We start from the raw sequence: 13939 nt of genomic DNA, 5'->3' as shown, positions 1-13939 counted from the left end.
AAGTTATTGGACTGTTTTAATTTTATCCAATTTAATTATTGGTCATATTTTATTGGGTAAGGAAAAAAATTTAAAATTTAATTCAAGTAATATGATATAATATGGTGAAACAAATTAGATAACGGAAAAAAGTGAGTAATAAAAAAATCAAAGCCACCCTCCGCATATTTTCGTCCTTTCTTCTTCCACTGTCTTCTTATAAATCCGCCATTTTCATCACTTCTTCAAGCTCTCCCTCAAATTCCGCCATGAAAATTTCTTAAGAAAAACCCATCATAAAAAAGCACCCTGTTCACCGAATCTTAAAAAGTTAGCCACGCACATTTGAAACTCCTTTATTTTTTTCTTGTGAATTTTCCAGATATGGTTCTCCTGGAAAATTCTCATTCTCATGTTTCTTCTACTACCCAAACACGGCCTAATTATTACTATACTCCACCACCATCCTCTACTAAAGCCCACCGTTCACTTGGCCGGTCAATGCGCACTATCCGGTCCACTCTCTACCAAGCCGAAAATAATTCCGGTCCGGTTTACGAGAACCTCACCGATTCCATTGTCGATTTTCGGCTCAGCGAGCTCGCAAAAAAACCGCCGCCGCCGGTTCATAAATGTGATGTGGATTTTCTGGAACTTTCTAGATCTTTCAGTGATTTCTCGGCGTGTAGCAGTGATATTTCCGGCGAGTTGGAACGTCTGGCGAAGGTTCCAATTTCGGATCCGAATTGGAGCTCCGAACCAGAACCTTGTGTGGGATTTCTAGAGAGAGATTCGTTTTCAACGGAGATAATAGAGAGTATTGAACCGGAAGATCTTCTACCGACGGTGAAACTCTGCGTCGACAGTTTAAAGTCACCGTCGGCGGCCGTGAAGAGATCGGCGGCGGCGAAATTGAGGCTCTTAGCAAAGAACCGAGCTGAAAATCGCGCATTAATTGGCGAGTCCGGCGCGGTTCCGGCATTGTTGCCGCTCCTCCGGTGCTCCGATCCGTGGACTCAGGAACACGCTGTAACGGCGCTCCTCAATCTCTCGCTTCACGAGCCGAACAAAATCCTAATTACAAATTCTGGAGCTATAAAATCCCTCATTTACGTTTTAAAAACGGGGACGGAAACGTCGAAGCAAAATGCAGCTTGTGCGCTGTTAAGTTTAGCTTTGATCGATGAGAATAAGCTCTCAATCGGTGCTTGTGGTGCTATTGCGCCATTAGTGGCACTGTTAATTAGCGGAACAAATCGGGGTAAAAAGGATGCATTAACGACATTGTATAAGTTGTGTACTGTGAGGTTGAATAAAGAGCGGGCCGTGAATGCGGGTGCTGTGAAGCCGTTAGTGGGGTTAGTGTGTGAGGAGGGTGGAGGGTTAGCTGAGAAGGCTATGGTGGTGTTGAGTAGCTTAGCGGGGATCGAGACGGGGAGCGAAGAGATTGTTGAGGAAGGTGGGATTGGTGCACTGGTGGAAGTGATTGAAGATGGAAGTAATAAAGGGAAGGAATTTGCAGTGGTGACACTTTTGCAGCTGTGTGTTGACAGTGTGTGGAATAGAGGGATTCTTGTTAGGGAAGGAGGGATTCCTCCTCTTGTTGCCTTGTCGCAGAACGGAACTGCTAAAGCTAAGCATAAGGTTAGTTTCCTACTGTTTGATGCCATTAAAAGGAAGTTTTGATCACAATTAGTTGTGCTTATTGTTTGCTTGCCATAAAGATTGAATCTTGATCAATACTTGTGCTTATTGTTTGCCATTAAGTTTGTACTTTTATCAATTACACTTGTTTTATTGTTTATTCTAAAGAGGAAATCTTGATCAATTGCTTGTGCTTATTGTTTACCGTAAAGAGGAAGTCTTGTTAATTTGCTTTTGCTTGTGCTTGTTGTTTACCATAAAGATTGAATTTTTATTGTTTGCTTGTCTCATTGTTTACCATAAAGATAGAATTTTTGTAGATTGCTTGTGTTAGTTGTTTATCATAAAGTGAGAAACTTATTGATGGTCTGTCATAAAATAGCCATTGATCATTTCAAATTATAGATAACTATTATTTGGATTTACTTGTTAGACATGAATGGAGACTAATGGATTTAAAGGAATAATATAGCAGATTGATTGATTCGGATGTATATTTTATTTAATTAATGCTACCAGCTTATTGATTTAACTAGATAACAAAATATTTGGGTCGAACTTCAAATTAAGTTTTCAACATTCATAGTGCAATATATCAAGATTTTGACTTCTTCTAACCATGGTCATGTCATATGGGGTGTTCCCATTTTTTTGGATGTAAATCTGGAAGATGAACATGAAAACATGAAAAAAAACGAAAAAGGAAATCTGGAAATGGAGCTTTATAGTTGCCATGTGTGATGTGCCTTTATGAGAAATGCATTTACTTGTATTTGATGCTGTCATATTTGAAAATTGGTGCTAGCAATAATATATAGATCGAAAGTGGTTTGCAGTTTTGCTTTCCGCGATTGTGATGCATAATGTGTGTATTCATTTTTGGTCCATGAAATGGAAGCTGTTTTCAGACAGTTGCCATTGTTATGGAAAACTCAATCTTAATGGGGCTTGGTTGTTTTTGGCAGGCAGAAACGTTACTCGGATACTTGAGGGAACCAAGACAAGAAGTTTCTACTTCAACTCCTTAGAAAGGTTGGCATCGTCTGTTTATAGGAAGTGGTACGAAGAAGTTTGTACAGAGTGGTTACAAATTTAGGAGTTCACGACATATGTCGGGTAATCTAAAAAATAAATATGAAGCTAGCTTAAGGAAGCTGACTTATTTAGGTGAATTCTTTACTAGGTATTACAGAGGAGCTGGGCAGGGATTGTGGGAAGGTTCTCATGTTTCTCTTGAATTATTATCTGTTGTATGTTTTTGGGAGAGAACGTTTTTTTGCCTAGTTGTTTGGTAAGAATTTGATAATCATCCCTTAGTTTTGTTTAGGAATTCAGCCGAGGGTCTATCCGAAACACTCTCTCTGTCTTTTCAGGGTAGGGGTAAGGCTGTGTACATCTTACCCTCCCCAGACCCACTCGTGGGAATTCACTGGGTTTGTTGTTCCAAATTCTTCTGAAAGGTTTACTAATCTTCTGATTCTTAGTGTGTAAAAAAGCAACTATTCAGTATGCTTGAGTTTCTTTTTTCTTGAACAAGAATATACGGTAGTGTATGCTGTAACATATATGGCCAGTAATGAGATAATTTCTTGATTTTATGACTGAATTTTGTCAAACTTTAATGCTTGCTCCAAGGCTGGGTTGTTAATTTTTACAGCTATTAAATTTGTGTCTACATCTATACAACTAGAGAGCATCAGATGTCTGTCTTTTCCACTTGGTGTGAATACAAGGTGCAGCAACCCCATCTCTTCTTATTAACATCATTTGTAGCATTTTATTCTTAATATGCATTTATTCCTACATAGAAGGGGAGCCTTGGTAAAGTTGTTGTCATGTGACAAGGAGGTCACGAGTTCGAGTTGTGAAAATAACCTCTTGCTGAAATGCAGGATAATGCTGCGTACTATAGACCCTTGTGGTCCGGCCCTTCCTTGGACGCCATGCTCTTTTTTATATGTTGCCTATATAGCTTCTCATGTTTGTCTATATTCAATTACATTTCGACTTTTTAGCTGGCAGAGTTGCTTAAGATTTAGTCAATTGAGATGTGTTTAAATGAGTTGGTTAGCCAACAATGTGGTCCTCCAAATTTTGATCCCTCTTATACATTTGTAAGATAATCCAACACTTAATCCAAACTCTATTTGGGATCCCATTATTAAATTCAGGTGACAGTGAAGTAGTTTCTCTTAATGTACACATGGGACCCTGTGGAATAATAGTCACAACTCTCAAAATGTGGCATGATATGTTTGATAAAGTTGTGAGCCATTAATCATATATTGTGACAGTTGATATTTAATTGTTCTCCACTTTCATATTGTACCAAATGAGCACTGCATTGCTCAAAGGGGATTAATGGTAGGGTCCTTTGAATTATTACTCTTTGGTTGTAAAGGGTAGAGGAACTGCTGTGGCTTGGTCCTACCAGGACCGATTTTGTAACCAATGGCGTATGCAAAATTGTGTAAACAGTATGGGCTCATTTTTCTTTTTCTTTTGGGGCATTTGTGTTTATATACAATTTTCGGGTCACAATTGAAGTTATACTCACTTTGCACAAGTCTAGACACATTAGGATCACCTTCAGACTTATCGGGTCTGAAGTTGAAAAATAAGTAGCCTGAAGTGCAATGCAGTGAAGGCCAAATAGGTCTAAACTCTTAAGTACAACAAATATTTTCGTGAACTTAAGGCTAAATAGGTCTGAAGTGAAAAAATTGTACTTCAAATGCACTTAAGGCCAAGTAGGTCTAAAGTGCAATCAATATTTTCATGCACAGGTCAAATAGGTCTGAAGTGTAAATTGCCCGAAAGAGAAACTTGTTCTTCGAATTTCAACAATTCAATAAATGATTAACACCTAGATCTACTCCAAATGAGTTCAAATTTCTAATATAACTTTCAAATGTCATCAAGAACAAACCCCCATCATCAATTTGTCAAAACAATAATAAATCTAACAAACTCATGTTGCAACTAATAATAATAAGAAGAAACCCTAAGTAATAGTAAAAAATTAAGCGTTACAACAGGTCACTACTGTAAAACACCATAAATCACCTTAAAGCATGCTCACAAATACTATATAAATTCATCGTCACCTTTATTTTCACAACGGAGGAGGAGGGAGGTGTACTTTGGGTACTAGTTAAAAAAAATTTAAAAAGTGGATACAAGTTAAATAGGAGTGACCAAATAGGACGTCCCCTGAAATTTTACTTTTCTTTTTATCTAATGTGGCTGCACCCGATTCAATTGGAAAAAATTCAAAAATAGTCAGATTTACAAGTGGTAATTGAAAAATAGCCACATTTCAAAAGTAATTAAAATTTAGCCACTTTTCATGTAAAGATAAATCTGAAAAAAATACTGTTCAAAACCCGAAAAATATTCCAGCATAATATACTGGAGTTCCAGTATAATATACCAATCCAACATAATATGCTGGAAGTTCATACACGGGTACTCCAATCTCCAGTATATTATTCTGGACCGGTCTGTGTTGCATCAAAATAGTGACTATTTTTCAATGACTTTGCAAACGTTAACTATTTTTCAATTACCAATCCGAAAACTGGCTAACCCGTGCTATTTTTATTATTCAATCTGGGGATAAGTTCACAAATGACATTTAAAGAAGTTGATCTTGAACTTTTGACCTTTAGGGCATGCAGAACTTTTAAGTTTAAAAAGTTTTACTTCATGGGATTTTTTTTTTTTTAACTTTTAACGTTGAAAGTTTGCCTATTAGTACTACTCTATCCTATTGGCTATTGGGCACTTGCCATTTTTTTAACCAACACAAGTATCCACCAAGACTTGTGCAACTAAGGCTGAGATTTGGATATGAGACCTCCTTGTTCTCCTCTCATCTCATTGATACTAGGGGTGCATATAAATGGTGCAGGCTTATTGTCACAAGTTGGTTTTTCTGTTAGTTTGGGTATGGAACAGTAGTTTTAGTATTTTTTATATTATTTTCAAATGGTGACTGGCATACTGTATGCATACATATTTTTATTAGCAATATATATTTTACAAGGTTTCTTCGCCACTGCTTGTAATACATTCAAGCAGAGACGAACCTAAGATTTGAGCATCACGAGGTCACCACTTCAAAAAATTATGAATTGCAGGAGCTCGGATTCAAACCTGGGTCATCAAGAGAGTGAAGGTACTTTAAGCACTTCTACAAACTAGCTCCTCTATCCAGATTTTGTGATTTTAGGGGGGGCCACATAAAATATTTAAGGGATTCTCACTATATATATATATATATATATATATATATATATAGTATTTTTTTGTTCTATAGTATTTAAAAAAAGTGGCCAAAACCACTGTTTGGTTTTTGAAAAATTCATTTTCAAAAAATATTCAAAAACTTTCAAAATTTCATGGACAAACACATCTCAAAAAATAAAATAGAAAAAAGGAAATTTTTTTATGGACAAACGGATATTTAATCTAAATTATTCTCTTTGATTCGTGAATAACTATATAAAAATAGATTCATAATTGCAAATAGTAAAAGAATATGCATCCAAAAGGTTTTAATTGGGACAGATTTGATTAAACACAAATATCCATAAACGCCAAGATTTTGCCTTAGCTTCTTCTTTCTATAAATAAACACATAGACAGCACCAACTGTTAGAGGTGGACGCATTTATTATCAATTTATCATGTTGTTGGCAAAGATTTGTATATTTTGGAATGATAGAAAATACTATATGCAATTTTTATATTACGGGATCACTCCTTCAACCGACTAATTTGAGATCGAACTGTAGTATTAGTTGTAATAAATCATTGGTTATCAAAAAAAAAAAAAAAACGATAAGTCATGATAAATAATTAACTATGCATTTTGAAACAAATTCCACTAATATTAGAAATTTAATCTCTTATGAGATACCAAATACATGAAATATTCTATTTGCAAGACAGTGAGAATAAAGTAGTCCCTCCGATTACTTTTAGTTGTCAATTATTCTAAAAATAAATTTTTATTTTTACTTGTCACTTTTTTCATACCAAGAGAAAAATAATTTATTTTTTCTATTGTGCCCTTAACATTAATTACTCATTCCAAATCATTTTTCAAATCATGTAAGACTATACACCAATTAATATGAGTATCATGGTAAATTATGTACTTTATTTATTATTTTTTAAGGGATATACAAAATTAATAATGGACAAGCAAAAGTGAACGGAGAGAAATTACTTCTTTAATATCTAAATCCTGGTCTGATTAATATTTTGATATGTTGAAACTGGAAACATGTCCATTTTTAAAGTCCAAAAATCCTTGATTCTTTCATTTAGGACAGGAAACTTTAACTTAGATTCTTTACTGAAGTTCTAAGTTTCTGTTGCTTTTCTCATTTTCCAGGAATTTAAAAGCTATCATTTGCTTTTGGGAGGACTTAATAAGAATTTGAGAAAGTAACTTAGAGTCCGTTTGGACATAAGAATTTTATCATTTTTTTTGAAAAATTTTCACTTTTTTCTGAAATCAGTATTTGCCCATAAAATTTATATTTTTCACTTGAAGTTTGATTTTTATTTTAAAAATTTGAAAAACTCCAAAAAGCTATTTTTCAAAATTTTCACTCATAAAACTTCAAAAACAACACAAAATTATATTCATGTCCAAACACAACTCTAATTTTCAAATACCATTTTTACTTGAAATATTTTTTCCATTTTTTTTTTAGAATTTTATAATTCTTATGTCCAAACGCCCACTTAGTTGTGCATTATATGGAGAAGGGAATTTGCATGTCACGAAATCACGATCATAACTCATGGAACATATTATCAGGGCATTTGCACAAATGTCTTTTTCAGAGGCCATTATCTAAATTCTATCCCTTCTCAGCTCAGCGAGATATTTGACGGCAAAAAGAAAAAGAAATTTTAACCCATTTGACCGGCTGGCCGAAAATAATTACAACCGTTAGTCAAATACATAAAAAAAAAAATAAGGCAAAGGGTCAAATATACCCTTTTATTTTCGAATATTGTCTACATTTAACCTCTGTTATACTATCCAGCTAAATTTACCCTGCCGTTATACTAACCGTTCAAATTTACTCCTACCATCAGTAAACTTTTAAAATTACCCCTCAATCCGTCAAGTGACCCAGAATCTCCCAAATCATTTTAATTAAGTCACTTATTCTTCTTCTTGATCAACTATTTTTAAAATTATTGGCATTTACCTACTTTCTTAAATGGAAAAAAAATAAGAGAAAGAAATATTAAAATAATACAACGGTTAGTAAACAAACTATAGTAAATTGAAGAATCTAAATTAGGTAGCTTGTCTAAATTTTAAAAGTATTTACCCCAACTTTAATGAATTTGTTGCATCAAACGTATGGAGACTTTGCGAGTATTAGTGATATAAATTGAAGTTCCTTGGAGACTTTACATTGTCGAATTCAACTTTGCTTTAATCAAATGCCTACGCATTGTTGATATTTGGCTATAATTTCATATTTTTAGTGTATTACTTACCTTATATTTAAGTACTTTAGTGCTAAATTATACTATATTTATACTTAATTGAGTTTATTTTATGTGTAGGTACTTTAGAGATAAAAGCTGAAGCAAATATGCTAAACATTGAACTACTGAAGGCAAGAAGACAAATACATGTAAAGAAAAATAAAGGAAGAAGCAATTTATGAAGATGAACCTTCCAAATTATGAGAAAGCAATAAGATTATTACTAATGTAAGGATGAAAGATGACAAAGTAGCATGAAATGCTTGGAAAGAAAGATATAGGCAATTGGCACTATCAAGAATGAATATTGATTAAATCAAAGAACAAGGCAAGGAATATACAAGTGACGTGTGGAAACAAAGTGAGGCGTCAGATTTCAGCGGCCATATGTCAGGCGACGCAACATTTGCATCCTCACGTTTGAGCTTGCGAGGTGAGGTACTTAGCTCGCGACAGAGCTGACATCGCACAGTGTATAGCGAGGCGAAGCTCGCGTTTTGCCTCGCGTCGCAAGGCCTGTAGCGAGGGTGTTCCGGATTTTTAAAATCTATTTTGTCTCCTATTTAGTTTTGGACTTGGTTATTTCGTTTGGGTCTTTTCCCTATACATATAAATAGTCATTAAACACCATTTTAGAGGGTTGTGGTTGACATAATTATTAACGTTTATTAATTACATCTTCGTTAATTCGGATTATCATCTTGTGGCTGTTTCTTTAATTCTAGTTTTAATTTGTGAATTGTTGTAGCTACCAATTCACCCTACTATCTATGCTATGCTTGGAAAAACCGTGTTTAGATTAGAGTAGAATTAGAGAAAGCTTGATTCTGAACTCGTGGCTCGGGGAAAGATTTCGCGGTTAAGATAGGAATATACCTAACGGTCTTGCTTAATTAAATACCATATTATATTCGTTCATGATAGACTCAATATCATAGGAATATATGATTGATATATTGTGAGCAGACAAGTAGTATTGTGGGAACATGCGATTCATATAAATGATCCGGTTAATTAGCAACCATAGATAATCTGGATTAATGAGTGTAATTATTGAACTTAATAGGATTGATAAACCCACCACAACCCTGGAATTTTCATCTCCTCTAAAGTAAAATCACATCATACGCATTTGCATTCTTGATAAATTAGTTGTTACTTGTTTAATTTCCGCAATAGTAGATTAATAGAAAAATATCACTCTTAAATAACTTGGACAATTAATTAATTTTAGTTTGCTTAGTTAACGATCAATCTAAGTCTCCGTGGGTTCGGCATCCGACTTTCGAGTCACTTTATTACTTGACGGCCACGTATACTTGCGTGTACTTGGAATACCAATAAGTTTTTGGCGCCGTTGACGGAGACTTAGTTATTGATTGTTTAGTTATGTTAAGCTTTAATTCGTTATTTGTTCAAGTTTTAATTTTTAGTTTGCTTTATTTGTGTTAACCCAGGCTCTTATCTTGAGTGCGGAGGAGTAGAAGCGCAAACAATCTCCTTCATCTTGACCCTGAAATCGAACGAACACTTCATAGAGTGAGGAGGGAAGTTAAAGCTAGAACTAGAATTAAAAGAGAGTTGGACATCGTAATTCAACCACAACCAATAGAGATGGCAGGTAATGAAGAGCATCCGGTGATAAAAGTTGCAAGGCCCAATCTGGCTCTTATGACTCAGGCGATTGTGAAGCCTGATATCATAGGTCACTTTGAACTTAAACAATACATGGTACAGCTGATTCAATCCACAGGGCAATATGTTGGCTTATCTCATGAAGACCCACAGAGGCACATTTAGAACTTCCTGAAAATTACAGACACTTACAATTATCCGAACGTTTCCAAGGACTATGTCAGGCTGACACTGTTTCCCTTTTCACTGATGGGGGAAGCTAAGGAATGGTTAAAAAAGGAGCCCGCGAACTCAATCCACAATTGGGATGATCTAGCAAGGAAATTCTTAATCAAGTTTTTTCCCACAAAGAAGACAAAGTCATTGAGGAGCCAGATTCTTGGGTTTCAACAACGAGATGGCGAGACTCTTCGACAAGCTTGGGAAAGATACAAGAAGCTACTCAGAGACTGCTCACACCATTGTCAGACTAATGAGGTATTGGGTCACACTTTTATTGACGGGTTGGGCGAGGCATCAAAGATGAATCTTGACTCAGCATGTGGGGGTAGTTGCATGGCAAGACCGTATAGTGAGATCCAGATCCTGCTAAATAATTTCACTGCTAATGATAATAATTGGCAAGGAGATGGGGAACCATGAAGAGCACTTAAACAAAAGGCAGCAGGTGTGATCGAGCTTGATGATTTCTCAGCAATGACGGCATATATAGCGAGATTAGCGAATCAGATGAATAAAATGACAATGCACCACGCACAACAAATGTCTACTTGCTGCGAGTTATGTGGTGAAGTCACACAAGTGACATATGTCCCGTGAATCCTGAATAAATCTACTACGTGGGGCAACAAGCTAGAGGGACGATGAATCAAAATGCTCAATATGATAATACATACAACCCGAACTGGAGGAATCATCCTAACTTCTCTTGGGGTGGAAATCAGAATATCAAACCTCAAGTGAATTACAATCATCCACCTCAACCTCCACAACAAGTAGAAGAGAGTCTGACTGACATGATGAAAAAGCTCTTGATAGAGAATCAGAAAGTTATGGCCAAGAATCAACAAGTCAGGGCAGAGAATCAACAAGTTAGGGCAGAGAGTCAACAAGTCAGGGCTGAGAATCAATAATTGCGCACAGAGTTCAGAAATCTAGCGAGGCAGTTTGGGCAGATGGCTAATAATCAGAATACTAGACCTGTTGGAGCTCTCCCAAGTGATACAGAGAAAAATCCTCAAGTCAATGCAGTGACATTGAGAAATGGGAGAGAGTTGGTAGAAGTGCCTAAGAAGAAAAGGGAACAATCTGGGCTCGAAGAAGAAAGAGTGCCAAAACCTGTTGAGGTAGATGAGAGAAACAAAACAGAGCCTGAGCAAAAATCAGAGAGGGTGCCACCCCCTTTTCCTCAAAGATTGAGAAAGAAGAATGATGACCACATGTTTCACAAATTCCTAGATATGCTGAAGCAGATACATTTGAACATCCCTTTGGTGGACATGCTCCGTGAGGTCCCAAAGTATGCAAAATATATTAAGGACATAGTGGCAAATAAAAAGAGGTTAACTGAGTTTGAGACTGTAGCATTTAACTGAGGAGTGTACTTTCAGGATTCAACATATGCTTCCACAAAAGCTTAAGGATCCGGGTAGTTTTACCATCCCCCTGAGAATTGGTGAATTTGATATGGGTAGAACCTTGTGTGATTTGGGTGCAAGTATCAATCTGATGTCATTGTTAGTGTTCAAACAATTGGGCTTAGGAGCTCCGAGACCCACCACGGTGATGATACAGTTAGCTGATAGATCTTATGTTTATCCTGAAGGGGTAATTGAGGACGTCCTGCTGCAGATTGGCAAGTTTATTTTTCCTGCAGATTTTATCATCCTGGATTACGTGGCTGATGAGTTAGTTCCTATCATCTTAAGACAACCTCTTTTGTCCACTAGAGATGCAATTATCAAAGTCTGAAAAGGTAAGATGATCCTGAGGGTGGACAATGAAGAAGCAGTCTTTAATATATATCGAACCATTTAGTTGCCTCGTCATTACGAGGACCTGGCCATAATTTCGGTGGTGGAGATAAATGAACTAGCCATAGAGCCAAGGGCGTTTAAAGAAGATGCACTAGAAAAGGCATTGACATTGTTCAATCACTTGGAACTTGAATAAGTGGTTGAGGAGATGTTGCACATTCTGGATGCATCATGCGAATACATAAGAGAAAGAACCCAATTTGAGCCTCTGGATAGGTCAATCGACCCGCCTCCTAAACCCTCAGTTGAGGAGGCTCCAAAATTGAAACTTAAACCCTTACCATCTTATCTTCATTATGCATATTTAGGAAATTTTAACACTTTACCTGTGATTGTTTCTTCTCATTTGTCTGAATTGCAGGAAGAAAAGCTCTTAAGGGTGCTGAGGGAGCACAAGCATGCCATTGGTTGGACGATGTTTGACATAAAAGGTATTAGCCCTGCATTCTACATGCACAAAATACTTATGAAGGAGGGACACAAGCCTAGCGTAGAGCATCAACACTGCCTTAATCCAATCATGAAAGAGGTGGTAAGAAAAGAAGTAATTAAGTGGCTCGACACAGGTATAGTATTTCCTATCTCCGATAGCAAGTGAGTAAACCTTGTTTAATATGTACCTAAAAAGGGGGTATGACTGTTGTAGTAAATGAACAAAATGAATTAATCCCAACTAGGAATGTGACTGGTTGGCAAATTTGCATAGACTATAGGAAGTTGAGTAATACTACACGAAAAGATCACTTCCCCCTCCCCTTCATTGATCAAATGCTTGACATGTTAGCCAGACAGGAATACTATTGTTTCCTTGACGGCTATTCGGGGTATAATCAGATTGTTATTGCCCCGGAAGATCAAGAAAAGACCACTTTTACATGCCCTTATGGCACTTATGCATTTAAGAGAATGCCATTCGGGTTGTGTAATGCACCTGCGACTTTTCAAAGGTATATGATGGCTATTTTCACCGATATGGTGGAACGGTTTGTGGAGGTTTTTATGGATGATTTTTCTGTGTTTGATCCATCTTTTGATGAATGCTTAACAAATCTTGCTAAAGTGCTTGCCAGGTGCGAGGAGACTAATCTGGTACTGAATTGGGAAAAGTTTCATTTTATGGTACGTGAAGGTATAGTGCTGGGACACAAGGTGTCCAAAGATGGACTGGAAGTTGACAAGGTTAAGGTAGAAGCAATTGAAAAGTTGCCACCACCAATTTCAGTGAAAGGATTTAGGATTTTTCTAGGACATGCAGGTTTTTATCACCGATTTATAAAGGATTTCTCAAAAATTTCCTCTCCTTTATGCAGGTTGTTAGAGAATGATGTGTCATTCAAGTTTGACGATGCTTGTCTGAAAGCATTCAAGGAGCTAAAAAAGAAGTTAGTGAGTGCACCAATCATAGTAGCTCCTGACTGGAACAAGCCATTTGAGATGATGTGTGACGTTAGTGATGGTGCAATTGGGGCCGTATTGGGCCAGAGGAAGAGCAAAATATTTCACTCCATTTACTATGCAAGCAAGACTCTCACTCCTGCTCAAATAAATTATACTGTGACAGAAAAAGAGTTTCTTGCTGTAGTGTAGGCGTTCGATAATTTTTGAGTCTATTTGGTTGGCACCAAAGTCATCGTCTACACAGACCATGCAACCATCAGGTATTTGTTTGAAAAGAAAGATGCTAAACTAAGGCTAATCTGTTGGGTTTTACTCTTGCAGGAATTTGACTTAAAGATTCGAGACCGTAAAGGAACAGAGAATCAAGTGCCTGATCACTTATCCAGGTTAAAAACTCAAAATCATGTAGCTGAGGGAGATGTCATCAAGGAAACATTCCAGGATGAGCAATTGTTGGTCATTACTGCTGGGGAGGTACCATGGTATGTAGATTTTGTGAACTATTTGGCAAGTGGAGAGATGCCGCCTGATCTTGAACCTTATGCTAAAAAGAAGTTCTTGCGAGATGTGAGGTCATATGTGTGGGATGAGCCATTCCTGTTCAAATCGTGTATTGATCAGCTAATAAGATGTGTGCCTGAATCTGAAATAAATGATATCTTACATGAATGCCATGCATCGCCTTATGATGGTCATCATGCGGGTGACAAAATAGCAGCTAA

At 36.6% G+C, this 13939-nt stretch overlaps 1 protein-coding gene across 1 annotated transcript; it reads left to right on the top strand.

Annotated features, from left to right (window-relative positions):
- The first annotated feature begins 133 nt into the window (after nt 1-133).
- Nucleotides 134-3229, top strand: LOC104090790 (U-box domain-containing protein 4-like). Its single transcript, XM_009595974.4, has 2 exons — nt 134-1623; nt 2589-3229. The coding sequence occupies exons 1-2, from the start codon at nt 364-366 to the stop codon at nt 2649-2651; spliced, it is 1323 nt and encodes a 440-aa protein (XP_009594269.1). The 5' UTR covers nt 134-363; the 3' UTR covers nt 2652-3229.
- The last annotated feature ends 10710 nt before the right edge of the window (nt 3230-13939 follow it).

The sequence above is a fragment of the Nicotiana tomentosiformis genome, chromosome 4 (assembly GCF_000390325.3).
Source record: "Nicotiana tomentosiformis chromosome 4, ASM39032v3, whole genome shotgun sequence".
In the NCBI taxonomy this organism is placed as follows: domain Eukaryota; kingdom Viridiplantae; phylum Streptophyta; class Magnoliopsida; order Solanales; family Solanaceae; genus Nicotiana; species Nicotiana tomentosiformis.
This window is presented reverse-complemented; position numbering and strand designations above follow the sequence as displayed.

Excerpts from the sequence above, each read along its gene's own strand:
- LOC104090790 (XM_009595974.4), top strand. The coding sequence starts at position 364 with ATGGTTCTCCTGGAAAATTCTCATTCTCATGTTTCTTCTACTACCCAA. Across the intron at positions 1,624-2,588 it reads CTGCTAAAGCTAAGCATAAG|GCAGAAACGTTACTCGGATA; the intron begins GTTAGTTTCCTA and ends TGTTTTTGGCAG.